The 13735-nt window shown below is 34.6% G+C and overlaps 1 protein-coding gene across 1 annotated transcript in view; it reads right to left on the bottom strand.

Annotated features, from left to right (window-relative positions):
• LOC107670801 (serine/threonine-protein kinase 32C-like) overlaps nt 1–13735 on the bottom strand; it is a 99353-nt gene that overhangs the window by 54699 nt on the left and 30919 nt on the right. The window contains exon 2 of the mRNA XM_016463567.1: nt 1697–1752. Within this exon, the coding sequence (XP_016319053.1) occupies nt 1697–1752 (56 nt within the window). The remainder of the gene's footprint in view (nt 1–1696; nt 1753–13735) is intronic.

Genomic DNA, 13735 nt, shown 5'->3' with positions numbered 1-13735 from the left:
TTGTCCAAATACCCACACTTGCGGTCTTGGCCACTTGAGAGCGCGTGCGCGCGACAGGAAGTAAGTGCGCAAGACTGTCCCAGGTCTTAAAAACGCCAGAGCGCACTGCCCTTAAAGCACACTAAATCCACACTATCTCGAATACCGCTCCACCAGTACAAACTGTCTATGAATTCCCAAGTTTAACAGGATAATCTCAAGGTGGCTGTCCGCAAGCTGAAGCTCAGAAGAAGCTGGATAATAACCCTAAACATCGAAGTAAATCTACTACAGAATGAACCTTTTGGAGTGGATCAGTCAAGCCCAGACCTCAACCCAATAGAGATGCTGTGGAATGACCTCAAGAGAGCCATTCACACCAGAATATGGGCGAGCTGAAGCAATTCTGAAAGGAATAAAGGTCCAAAATAACTCCTGGACATCGTTCAGGTCTAATACACAGCTAGAGGAAGCGCTTGCTTGAGGTTATTGCTGCCAAAAGCGGTTCAACCAGTTATTAAAGCAGTTATTCACTTACTTTTCCACCATCACTTTGTATTTTTAATGGGTGTGTTCAATAAAGACATGAAAGTCATAACTGTTTGTGTTTTATCAGCTTAGAAATATTTTGTTTGTTGATATTTGTGACTTTGGTGAAGATCAGATCACATTTCATGACCAATTTAAGCAGAAAACCAGGAGATTGAAAATAGTTCACTTACTTTTTCTTGCAACTGTATGTATGTATATATATATATAAATGCAAAAAAAAAAAAAAAAAGTTAAAACAAAAATATATTTGAATGGCATGTTTTTTTTCTCCTATGTCTTCCCTCCTCTTATGATATTGCATGGTGGGCCAAATCAAAGATCAGCTTTTGGTTTAGGCATCTCTGCACTAGTGAATTAACCAAGGTTGTTTCTTTTGACAGTACAGAATATTTAGGAAATACCTAAAACATTTTAAAGACTTTAAAGAGCCCACAGATTAAGTAAATCTGCGGTTCCTTCATGGGCTACAGACAGACTACCACACATGAGCGACTATTAAAGCTCATTCTGCTTCACAACTCAGATCTGATACTGATCCAACATACTTTATGGTCAATAAAATTCTCCTTGAAATCATACATTGAAGTGTATTCATATTACCATGAATGTTGCTGCTCAGAACAGCTCATGAGACGTAATAGAGATCCATCTCTTTCTTACCTTGTTATAATCTGAAGAACCTTCTTTCGCCACAAAGTAGCTTTTGTAAAACAGAAAGGTTCTTCAGATTTTATGGAACCATTTAGACAAAAAAAGGTTCTTCCATGGAATCGTGAAGCACCTTTATTTTTAAGAGTGCATGAGTCTTTCACAGCAGCAGAAGAGTCTCTGTTAAATTAATTAACTGCTATGGTCCAGATTCATGGAAAAATTATAATAAGTGTAATTACTTAAGGCCTCCTTAAGCAGTAAATCTCAGCCGGCCTCGTTTCAGATAACGAGAGCGCAGGGTAATTAGAGCGGCTGAATTATCCAGGGTTCTGCATTGATTTCAATCTCTCACTGTACTTACATGTGACAGCAGCGGCTCGACGGCTCGTTTCACACCAATCTGTCATCATCCGATAATTCATTTATTCGTACAAGCCCCGCTGCTTCTGAAGGAACTCTTCTTTTACTACGGTACGTACAGACACGGATAATGCATGTGAACTGGTTGTCTTACCTTCCCAAAGCTCCCTTTCCCAATGGCCCGCAGAATCTGGAAGTGATCGAAGTTCACTACAAAAGGAAAAGAAGGAGAAGAGTAGATTAACAAAAGAAGGTGCAAGAAAATCAAAGAGTTTCTTCACCAAAAAAACAGTCAGTTCTGTCATCATTTACAAGAGTCATGTGAATATACCCATAGGAAACACACTAGAAAGGACTTACAAGTGCAAGATGTTTAGTATAAGAGCAATACCTTTTTTAACAAATGTAACACTACCAGTGTACAAGTGTTTTTTTTTTTGTTGCTTTGTTTAGTATTAAAATGTTGTATGTACAGCCCATTTTTGCATGTATGTAAATATAGGTTATAGTTTCCTCTGTTTAATCATTGTGCGATAAAACACTGTCTACATAAAACAACTTCAAATATGACTCTATCAAAATTCCTTAGGAGAAATGGAAGTAGACACAAATGAGACATGAGAAATATTTGAGAAATAAAGAGTCAAAACTGAGAATGTGGTGGAAGAAACACAGAATATCTCTTTATTGTCTTGCTGCAATCTCTATCAAGACTCCATTATAGGAATATTTTATTGCTCAGTGGTTGCTCTTTCTAACCTCAGGAGACTTAGTTGTGATTCTCATGTATTTCTCATTCACAAAATCCTTAGGAGAAATAAAAGTAGACACAACTGAGACATCAGAAAGTTCTGAAAAAAGGAATACAAAATGACAATGGGAGAGAAAGGTATGAGAACATGGCAGATCTCTTTATTGTCTTGCTGTAATCTCTTGCAAGACTCCATTAAAAACATGTTTTATTGCTCAGAGGATGCTGTTGCTTTTTTTATTGCAATGGGGGTTTTCAGCTTTGAAAGGACTTACAAGTGTAAGATGTTTAGTTTAAGAGCAATAGAGATCTCTTTAACATCTCAAATATTTCTCCTAGACAGAATTTAGGTTACTTTAAGATCGAATGGAGATTTTTGCTTGAGTCTCCTGCTTCTCAAACTTGTCTCCTGAGACAAAAACTCTAACAATCTCACAATGGTCTCCTTTAAAGCTTTAGAAGAGATCTCAACAGCGTCACACACTGTGCTTAGATATTTCTCCTAGTCTAAAGACTCCGGTGGTCTCATATTTGTCTCCTCTAAATTTCAGAGTGATCTCAATAACTTTACAAAGTGTGCACCAAGTCAAATGCCTCATGAGCTCAAACATTTCTTCCATATAATATGTATTAATAATAAAATTAATCAATTAATAATCAAGACTGAGCCATAAGCCATGTGCCTTTCAGCAAAGAAAGCTCCAGGGTTAGATTTTCTGTAAATCAGTTTTGATTAAGGCATTTAGATGTTAAAGAGATCTCACTTTTGATTTTTCTTTCCTATGGGAAAAGATATCCAAATAACTATCCTATTCCACAAAGCAATGTGATCAGGATTTGACATTATACGCAGTCATATGACAACAACGCAGCATATTATTGTGTATAATAGAATAATATTTGACTATATCCTTACGAAAAGAAGTTTATTCAAGTGTGCTATTAGTATACTTCTTTTAAACTAAAAATAGGAAAGTATACTTTCAGTCTAATTTGTATGTACTTCTCAGAAATATACTTAAAATGACATCCGAGTATACTTGACTTATACTTAGAAAAAGTCTCAATTTGAGCTATACTTGTGCTCCGAGAATCCGTGTTTTCATTGTTATACTGTAGGGGGCGCTATTATACATCTTCTGTACAGAATTTCCAAAACACAAGCGAAGAAGAAACCGAAACAACAGATGCTTCCACACGTAATCTAACACGATCATCAGACATAAAACAGCATCAAAACTGTGCAACGTTATGGAATAAAATGTTGACCCATGAAGAGGTAATAATGACTGTCAAGCTTTGGGGTGTTGATCAACTTTACAGTAAAGACTACTTTACTACGTTTTTATTATCATTCTGAATCCATTTTATAGTCTTTTTTTAACTTTTTGTTCAAAATGTTGTTTATTTTTTTAGTTATTTTTTTAGTTATGAAACTTACCCACATTCAAGTGTTTATAAAAAAGAATGCATGAAGCTATAATAAAATGTTTTTGTTTACAAGCAGAGGCCCTGCTCTTTCTTTTGATGTTTTGTGTGTTCAGATATTCATATAACAAAATATACACAAATTAATAGCTAAATAAGGACAGACATAGTAGTATACTTAAAGTATGATGTAAAGTTCACTTACGAGAAAACGTACAAGTATAAATCTACTAAACTTTTACTGAGACTATAGTTTACTGAAACTATATTTCAAAGTGTACTAAAAATGCTACAAGTATTTCATTAGCAAACTATCAGTATACCTATACGTTCACTTTTAGTATAGTTGCAGTACAAACTAACTATAAAATGGGAGTATTGAAATAGTACACTTAGGAGTATTGGAGTAATAGGAGTATTGAAATAGTACACTTAAAAGTATACTACTAGTACACTGATATTTGTATACTTACCACATAAATTATACTTAAATATATACTTGAAATTTACTTAAGTATACCTAATAAAATAAACATGAAGTATACTCCTTTTTGGAAAGGGTATGTATGCATTCGTCAGACGCTTTTATCCAAATAAGTCACTGAAAGTTCACATTTGATAAGTTCATGCATTCGCTGAGAATCAAACCCCTGACCTGCACCACGATCTACTGGAATATTAATATTACACTTAACAATTAGCAGTACATACTGCACAGTATTCATTTAATAGTGTGCTACTATTGCATTTCAAATGTATGGAAGACTTTTTAATTGCAAGCTTTTATGTCAGAATTTGGACTTTTTTTTCCAGAATTGCAAGATTTTAAGCTGCAGTCCGTAAGTTTTGCCTCTTTGTCGCCATCTCTGTTTGAAAACCTGCAATTGCAGCTATTTGTGTAATTATCTTCATTATGTGGGTTGTGCTCCGGCACGGCTCCAGCGCGGATGAATCTAATGTTTTGAGGAGTATGTGTGGATATTCACTGTACTTCAGAATCACAGATTCTAGCCTAAATCTTGGAATATATGACCCAAATAACAATTTTCACCGGATATTGTCATCTGAACAAGTAAGTAACGAGTCTGCCACGTTTGTTCTGACCAACTGAGGAAAAAAGCATTACAATAAATCACGCTACCAATGGTGATTAAATCTAAAGATCACTTAGCTCATATCACATCAGACCGTGAAAATTATTATTACTGTTATGCTTTATTCTCAAATTGTTAAGAACATCAGCATTGCGTGTATGTAGTGTGTATTAGCATCACATGTAGATTTCAATTTATGTACAGTCCAATCTCTAATTGTCATACCATTTGAATTTCAAATAAAGAAATTCTTTTAATCCAAAAAGCTAATTATTCTTCCTTCGAACTGGTTCTCTTTAAAATACAAATCTTGTGTAATCCCAGGCTATCTGTAATCAGATGCACATTTATAACTGGAATATAATTTAATTTCATTCACATGTGTTTCATAAACACATAATCCTTTCTGGATTACAATCCGCCATCAAAATGGTACATTTAATTATTCCAGCTGCTGTGAGAAAAGGCTATAAACGATCCACACCTGCAGGATCCTCACATGTGATATAGCATACTATTTGGGAAAACTTCTTCATGTTTACAGACGTAATGACGCGGCAGCATGCTCGAATTTCCCACGAAAACGTACCCGTACCACTCAAATTAGAAAATATTATTATAAGCTAACCGTTGTGAATCGGGCTAAAGCAAGGTGATAGTTTTGAACACTGGCTGTTTATGTACTTTCTCAAATATTGATTTCGGATCATTTTTAACCAAAAAAAAATTAAGTTACAGTTTGCAGTTTTAAAATCACAATTGTGATAAAAAGAAAGTCACAATTTTTTTTATATATATATATATATTTTCTGTTTTCGTTTTAATTTTGGTTAAAGTTTCAGTAATCTTTTTTCATTTTTAGTATTTTATAGTGTTTTATTTATGTCTTTATAGTCTTTATTAATTTTATATATGTCTATATAGTTTTTTATTATATAGTTTAATTTAATTTCTATATAGTTTAATTTTTATTTCAGGTTTAGTGTTAGCTATTTTAGTACATCAAATTGAACTAAATTAAAAGAGAAATGCTGGCTTGGCAATAGCTGAAATTAAAAAAAGTATTTTTTTTTTATTTAATTTCAGTTAACATTTTTGTTTTTAAGTGATGAAAAAGTTTTTTTTAATGGTTTTATTTTTACTTTCAGTTTTAGTTAATTATAGTGAGATGTAAATTCAGAATTGCCAAAAAAAAATGATAATTCTGAGTTTATCTCACAATTCTGTCTTCAGAATTTCACTGTAACAAAAGTTGGGGGAATAATTTACTCAAAAGATTAAACATTTTGTGACACTGTCACACAGGACACGTTTTAACCTGCTCAATATACTTTTTTATTATTTTATGTATATTTGAGTTTTAATAGGTTTTCATGTTGTCTTAGCCATTTTATTCCTCTTAACCATTTTAATGTGGGTGTGTCTTTAAATGAGTTTGGGTCTGCCAGTCATGTGACTGATCACATGACAGGAAGTAGGAAATGGACAGCATAAAGGAGGCAGCATGTCAAACAAGCATGGTCGTTGCTCTCATTACGACCGAGTGGTGATCACCTGCAAACTGGAATAGTGGAGTTACCTTTGTGGACTTACCTTTCCAGCACTTTGGATTAACACTACAGCGGACTTTTGTATATACACCGGTGGACACTTTTGGGGACATTCACTTTGGGACTAGCAACACACTGGATTTCTTAAGGACTGTTTTAATGGTATGAAACTGAAAGACTCTTTACTTTTAACAGCCTAAGTTATTCTAGTTTTGTGTTGTTTTAAGTCTCTTGTGAATATTGTAAATACATATTTGATTTTCACTTTTAACATTGTTGTCGGTCTCATCTTTTAAACACTCAAAGCTCTCACATAGTATAATCTGACCCCTTTTTAAAAAAACGTAACATCTTCCAATAAGGCCGATCGTTACAATTTTAGTGCACAAAAAAAAAAAGTTTTTAAAATTACAATTACCTCCATTGATCAGACTGCCAAATATCAAGAAATGTTTACACAAAACTACATTTACATTGCATTTATGTATTTGCCAGATGCTTTTGTTTAAAGAAACTTGCATTGCAGGTGTATTTTTTTTCTCTTCATGTATTCCCTGAGAATCAAAGCCATGATCTACTGTTTGAGCTTCATCCAAAAGTGGATTAAAACTGCAAAATCAGCAGGCATTAATCAGGGGTTTTTCTGTGGTGTGTCAGCATCAGAACTGGAATAAACACAGTTTCTGTCAGAAGAAGCGCTCCTAGAGCAGCAGAGCAAAACGAGCTGCTGTTTGTTAATCAGAAGAACTCCAGCGTGTGTGAAGTCATGAGAAAACAGAGCGCATCGATTCGACCTTTATCCAGCCAGAGCTTCTGTTGAGATCAGCAGAAAAACACCTCAAACAATAGCACGTTATTATTATGATATTTACACTGCAACAAATCATTTTCTTCCACTGTATTTTTGTCTTGTTTTGTAGTACAAATATCTAAAGATTCTTAAATTAAGATGCATTTACTGGTGATGCAAAATGACTTAAGATATTGAGTCTTGTTTTATGAGAAAAAGAAAGTGAGTTTTTGCTTGAAACAAGAAATATGTCACTGTGGTCAGAAAAATATTCTTGTTTTCCATTTGTTTTCCCTAGTTTATTTTTCTGAAATGGCTCATCATTTCATTTAATGCTTTTGAAACATGTTTTGAATGACGGCCAGTGTAGTTTTAATATGGGACATCGAGTGAAGCTAAATGAAGATGCATTCAGAGTTTGTATTCGAAATATTCAAGCATCAGTGAACAGTCAAAGATATCAGAGCTCATGCGTTCTGATTTCATTAGAAATGTATTTAGTGATCTGCTGAGGTTTTATTCTGGACTGATGTGCTCCAAAAGCCCTTTTTCTGTTTGAAAGCTCGTCCATTGATGATAAAGCAGAGCTGTGTGAGAAAGAAATGCTTTCTGCTATGTTTTAACCGCATCCTGAGGCGAGCCATAACACACTCTCTCACACACACACACTCTCTGATTGAAGAAACACTCAGAAACACACACTCATCCACATGTGAGATCACTTCTGAAGATGCGAGAGTCGAGACGCTCTAAAGACTTCCAGCATCTCTTAAGAATCTCATTCTGTAGACGCTTCTTACTTGAACTTCTCATGCGAGCCGTTTCTCCTGTCGACCTGAAGCAATCACTGAACAGATTTCTACTGCCTGACATCGTACAAGTCAAGCGCATTTATTTCTACAGTGCTTCATACTAAACCGATCGTTTCAAAGCAGCTTCATTGTAATAAACAGGAAAATCTCACATTTAAAAGGAACATTTAATATCAAGATGATTAATGTTGTGAAATTCATTTAATTTCAATTCAATTCAATTCATTTCAGTTTCAGCTGTAAAGCAGCTCTACAGAAGAAAACAGAGTCATTATTCAGATCAATTGAGTTCAAGTTTGGTTCTTATCCAACAGTGTTGCCAAATCCATAAAATTACTGAATTCATTACAGCAAAATAAAACTAAAACTAAAACCTTAAACTAATTTTACTTGAAATAAAACAAATGTTTACTGAAATAAAAAACATATTTTAGCTAGTTTCCAAGCAACATTTTCATTTTATTTTAGTTTAACCTGCTGTACTAAAATAACTGAAACTAAAATTGGAATAAAAATTATCTAGACATATTTTTTTTTAAACTACATATCAAAATGACTAACACTTTACCTAAAATTAACATGAAAGCAGAAAATATAGAAATAAAAACTAAATCAAAATATCAACAAAACTACAACAGTATCTTAATGACAACACTACATTATGTATATTACATTATATTATGCATTATTACATAAGTTTTTAATGTTATGTTTAAATATGAAAATGAGACATTAAATATGCACTAATTTGCATATATGTCCAGAGCATAAATTTGATTGCTGGATAAAGTCAGGTTCATAATTCTTTGATTTGTAGTCATATTAAGAGTTAAAAGTTTTTTTTTCTTTATATCACTTCATAAATCAGAAAATGCTATCAACAGACAGAAATCAAATACATTTTCACCATGTTCTTAGCAGTAAAATGTCGTATAAATGAGTGTGAAAGAAATATGAACAAACCTTCAGAATATAGAAAGGAATAAAACTGTAAAGCTTGCTGAATGTAAGAGAAAAAAACTCTTTAAAGATAGAAATCTACAGATAAAAATAGACTACATTTTTGACTAAAGTACATTCACGAACCAGAGTCTGTGGGCAAGTTTACTCTGGCTTTAATACACTTAAAGAAAGACCAGACAAAAACAGCAGTCATTCTGACGGCCAAATGTGATGACTAACGTTTAGTCATTTTCTTGCTGGAACAGCGTCTGTTTTCTTGTATTCCCAGAATGCAATAAAGCCAGACAAACCCGTTCCTCTGAGAGCTCTGATTCAAATATTATAGAGATTTAAACGTCATGCACCTGTGATATTAAACACACAACCGCCTCTTCTGTCTCCTATAAACACATTATCCACATTTGTCCTAACGAGACTATGTTCAAATTACAGGAAGTTTCATTTAAAAATAAATCATTTCAGATCATGAGGTTGCACTACAAATAATCTTTATCTGTCAGTTTGACCGAATGAGCTATGGTTTCCATAGAGTTGTATTTTCTGTCAGTAGAATAACATAATGCTTGGTATTTTAATTTAACAAGAATATCAATGGAAGAGCTGAATCTTTTCCTCCTGATTATTTCTCATTTTCATTTAGTTGAATCATATCTAGTAAAATAACTGAAAAAATGACTAAAAACTAGACATATTTAAAAGCAAACAAATCTAATAAAAATGGCTAAACACAACAAAATAAACAAGACGCAGTGCATGTGTTCTACGTCAGCAGCACCACGCGCATGCGTTGTTTAAGTGCAGAGGTACTCTCGATAATGGTAAAAAGACATGGTTTGGAGGAGAAGAATTGTTGAACTAGATAAAAAAGTTAATCAAGACAAACTTTAGGTTGGCTTGAGAAAGCCTAGCCTGAAAGTTTAAAGCGGTTGTAAAAGCCTGAAGTTTGAAAATTTAGATAGATTAGATGATATAGATTAGATGTTGATAACATGTTTCTAGCATGATTAGCATGTTTTTAACATGATTGGCCTGTTACTAGCATTTTGCTGGCATGATTAGCATGTTTGCCAGCATGTTGCTAGCATGATTTGCAAGTAACTAGCATGTTGCCAGCATGACTAGCAAGTGACTAGCATGTTGCCAGGATGACTAGCAAGTGACTAGGATGTCGCTAGCATGATTAGCAAGTTACTAGCATGTTGCTAGCCTGATTAGCATGTTACTAGCATGTTGCTAGCATGATTAGCAGGTTACTAGCATGTTTCTAGCATGATTAGCAAGTTACTAGCATGTCGCTAGCATTTTTCTAGCATGATTAGCATGTTACTAACATGTTGATAGCCTGATTAGCAAGAAACTAGCATGTTGTTAGCATTATTAGCAGGTTACTAGCATGTTTCTAGCATGATTAGCATGTTACTAACATGTTGATAGCCTGATTAGCAAGAAACTAGCATGTTGCTAGCATGATTAGCAGGTTACTAGCATGTTTCTAGCATGATTAGCAAGTTACTAGTGTCACTTGCATGTTTCTAGCATGATTAACATGTTACTAGCATGTCGTTAGCATGATTAGCATGTTGCTAGCATGATTAGCAAGTTACTAGTGTCACTTGCATGTTTCTAGCATGATTAACGTTACTAGCATGTCGTTAGCATGATTAGCATGTTGCTAGCATGTCACTAGCATGCTTCTATCTAAAATTAACATAAAAATAAAATAAATGTAAAAATAAAATCTAAATATTAACAGAATCTATAATAGTATTGGATTAAGCCATGTTCAAAGTTGTCATATCAGAGTTGCAGGTTTTTCCAGAGGGGATATATCTTTTTATCACGCCATAAATCAGAAAATACTGTCAACAGACAGAAAACAAACATATTTCCACCGTTTTTATGAATAAAATGTTAAATATAAATCAGTGTGAATGAAATGAAATATGAACAAACCCCTCAGCACAAGCCTTCGGCATATTCATGGAGAAGAAGAAAAAACACCATATACTGTGCATTTATGACTTAATTTGTGATAAGTCCCATAAATAATTCACTGCATAAACTAAAACTAAAAAAAAATCTCCCCAAATCCTTGTGTCGTTTTCCAGGTTTGTTTTCACACAGATGCTTTAAAACACAGTTTTCTTTCTCTTATAATTAGCAAAGTTTACTTAACCATTTCTAAAGCAGGGGAATACAATAGTTGTTATCTGTCAGCCCTGTTGAAAAAAAACCAGCATATGCGGTTTTATTCAACAGGGAGGGCTTTTTTACGCTTTTAAAGTGCGAGTGGAATAATGTCGCCTCATTGAACCCAGTTTTTAAATGAGCTTATTATTGCATTCATCGATCGAATCTCTCGCTCATGGTTCACAGTTTAGCAGAAGTCACTCCCATAAGCCACACGAAGCGTCATGGAGAAAGCAGGAGAGCTGAACACACAGAAAGTTTTATGGCGAACACATCAGCAGATGAGTCTGAGTCAGCAGCAGAAATCCAACATGATGAAGAAGGAGCGAGCTAATGGATGACCATCAACCCTCATGAATACTGATGCTGCAACGGTCTCTATGCTCAGAAAATCAGCCAGAGATATACAAGATGATTTATAGTTCATCTGACTTTACTGTACATGCACTCATGTTTGTGTTGCTGCAAAACGTAACTCGTAACATGAAGATATTATCAACATTAACATGATTTTTTTGCGAAGCTGCTTTGTAATGGTGTATTGTGAATAATACACAAAATGCATTACTAATTTTAGTGTCCTGTTGACTATATCTATCTGTATTTATTGTTTTCATTAAGAAGCATCTTGCTGAAGGTTTTTTCGAGATGACTGACAGCGTGGGCCGAAAACCCACACAGGAAGTCATTAGTGTCTCTTCCTGTCTGAGGTCTGTCTTGTGCCACACAGCACTCCAACTAATGATACACACAGAGCTACAGATGAGACTTCATTCAGACTACACCAGTCAAAAGTGTGGGAACGGCAAGGAGTTTCTAAAAAAATATGTGTCTTCTGCTCACCAAAGTTGCATTTATTTGATCAAAAATAGTTGAAATTGTGAACTGTTTTTACAATTTAAAATAACCATTTTCTATGTGAATATCTGTCCCATATCTCTGGGACTGAACGATGTAGGGCCTTGAAAATGAAGACTCCAAAAGAAAAGTTTATTAAGAACTAGAATCTAAAACCATAGTGCAATATCTTTAACACTTCTTGAGTTACAGGCAATCAAACTTTGGAAAAATAATATATATGGCACTCAGACAGGTATGTTCAATGCAGCACTTCTTGAGTTACAGGCAATCAAACTTTGGAAAAATAATATATATGGCACTCAGACAGGTATGTTCAATGCAGTTGTTCTGACAGAAGGAAACAAGATACATTTCTAGTTTAAACATTAGTTGTTCTTCAGACATTGCTCTTTAAAAGAAAATAAGTGTCATATTTTTTTAAAGTGACCCACATTGTGTTTTTGACCACTGAAAATGTGTGCAATTTAATGATTTACTCCTGGAGCCATATTGAAATCCCAATATCTCTGGAACCGAAACATATGGGGCCTTAAAAATTAAGACGCCAAAAGGAAAGTTCGTTAAGACCCAATTTCTAAAAGGGCTTTAAAATATCTTTAATATTTTTTGAGTTACAGGCATGCAAACTTTGGAGAAAAAACTTGAAAAGTGCTGTTTCCCCATTTTTGAACGGTCACCATTGGCACATAATGCAACAAAGACAGCTAAAGTCAACAGAGTTTACTAACCAACCTACTATTCTCTGTGTAAAAATAACATTATGATGCTGCCATCTTTCTAAGGTTATTTTTACCCCCCTGTAATTTGGCTCTGAATCTCAGGTGAAAATTGCCATTTTGACCCCCCTCTACAAAATAGTGGATTACTCAGTAAATATTCCTCCATGACATTTAATATTTTGGCTTTCATCATTATACATGCTTATCTTTCTTCAGAAAAAATATTAGCAAAATCAAAAATTTGAGCCGGGGACCTCTGTTTGAGTTGACACGGAATGACCATCATGCAATCATGTGTTTTCTATCTGCTGTCTAGAAATAGAACTAATAATGTCAGATTCACAAATTCTACTCTGATGAACAGGTTAACAAAGAGTTCTGAATTGGTCTGCGATTCAGTTTGATTCATTCAGAGAGTTCACTCACGCACTGAATCGTTTGCAGCGCTTTCTCATAATGAAACGGTAATGGGATCTTTTATAAAACAGAAAACTGAACAAGTGCTGGATAAGGTGGAGATCTGCCTACAAGCCATTGTACAAAACAAAACTTTCAAACGTCTTCTCTCATTTGTCATTCATTACGCAAATAAAGAGGATCAAAATATTGATGAGGCCTTTGCTGTCCAGAGAAGAAGCTCCAGTTAAAGACTCTGGAGAAGCACAGTTAGAGCTAGTTTTGCTGCAGTGCACACTGGGATCATCGAGTGTCCGTGTGTTTGATATATGAGACTGTGTTAAGGGTCCCTGTAAGGATCATTAAAGAACCTTTAGATGGTCAACAGATACATGAAGATCATTAAAAACATGATGAGTCTCGTCCAGCAGCTCCATAATGGAGCTCACGTGATCTGACCGCTGTGTGTGTGTGTGAGAGAGTGTGTGTGTGTGTGTGTTTATGTGTGTGTGAGAGAGAGAGTGTGTGTGTGTGTTTATGTGTTTGTGAGAGAGAGAAAGTGAGTGAGTGAGTGAGTGCGTGAGTGAGTGAGTGAGTGAGTGAGTGAGTGAGTGAGTGAGTGAGTGAGTGAGTGAGTGA

Source organism: Sinocyclocheilus anshuiensis, unplaced genomic scaffold (genome assembly GCF_001515605.1).
Source record: "Sinocyclocheilus anshuiensis isolate Anshui unplaced genomic scaffold, SAMN03320099.WGS_v1.1 scaffold1326, whole genome shotgun sequence".
Classification (NCBI taxonomy): domain Eukaryota; kingdom Metazoa; phylum Chordata; class Actinopteri; order Cypriniformes; family Cyprinidae; genus Sinocyclocheilus; species Sinocyclocheilus anshuiensis.
This window is presented reverse-complemented; position numbering and strand designations above follow the sequence as displayed.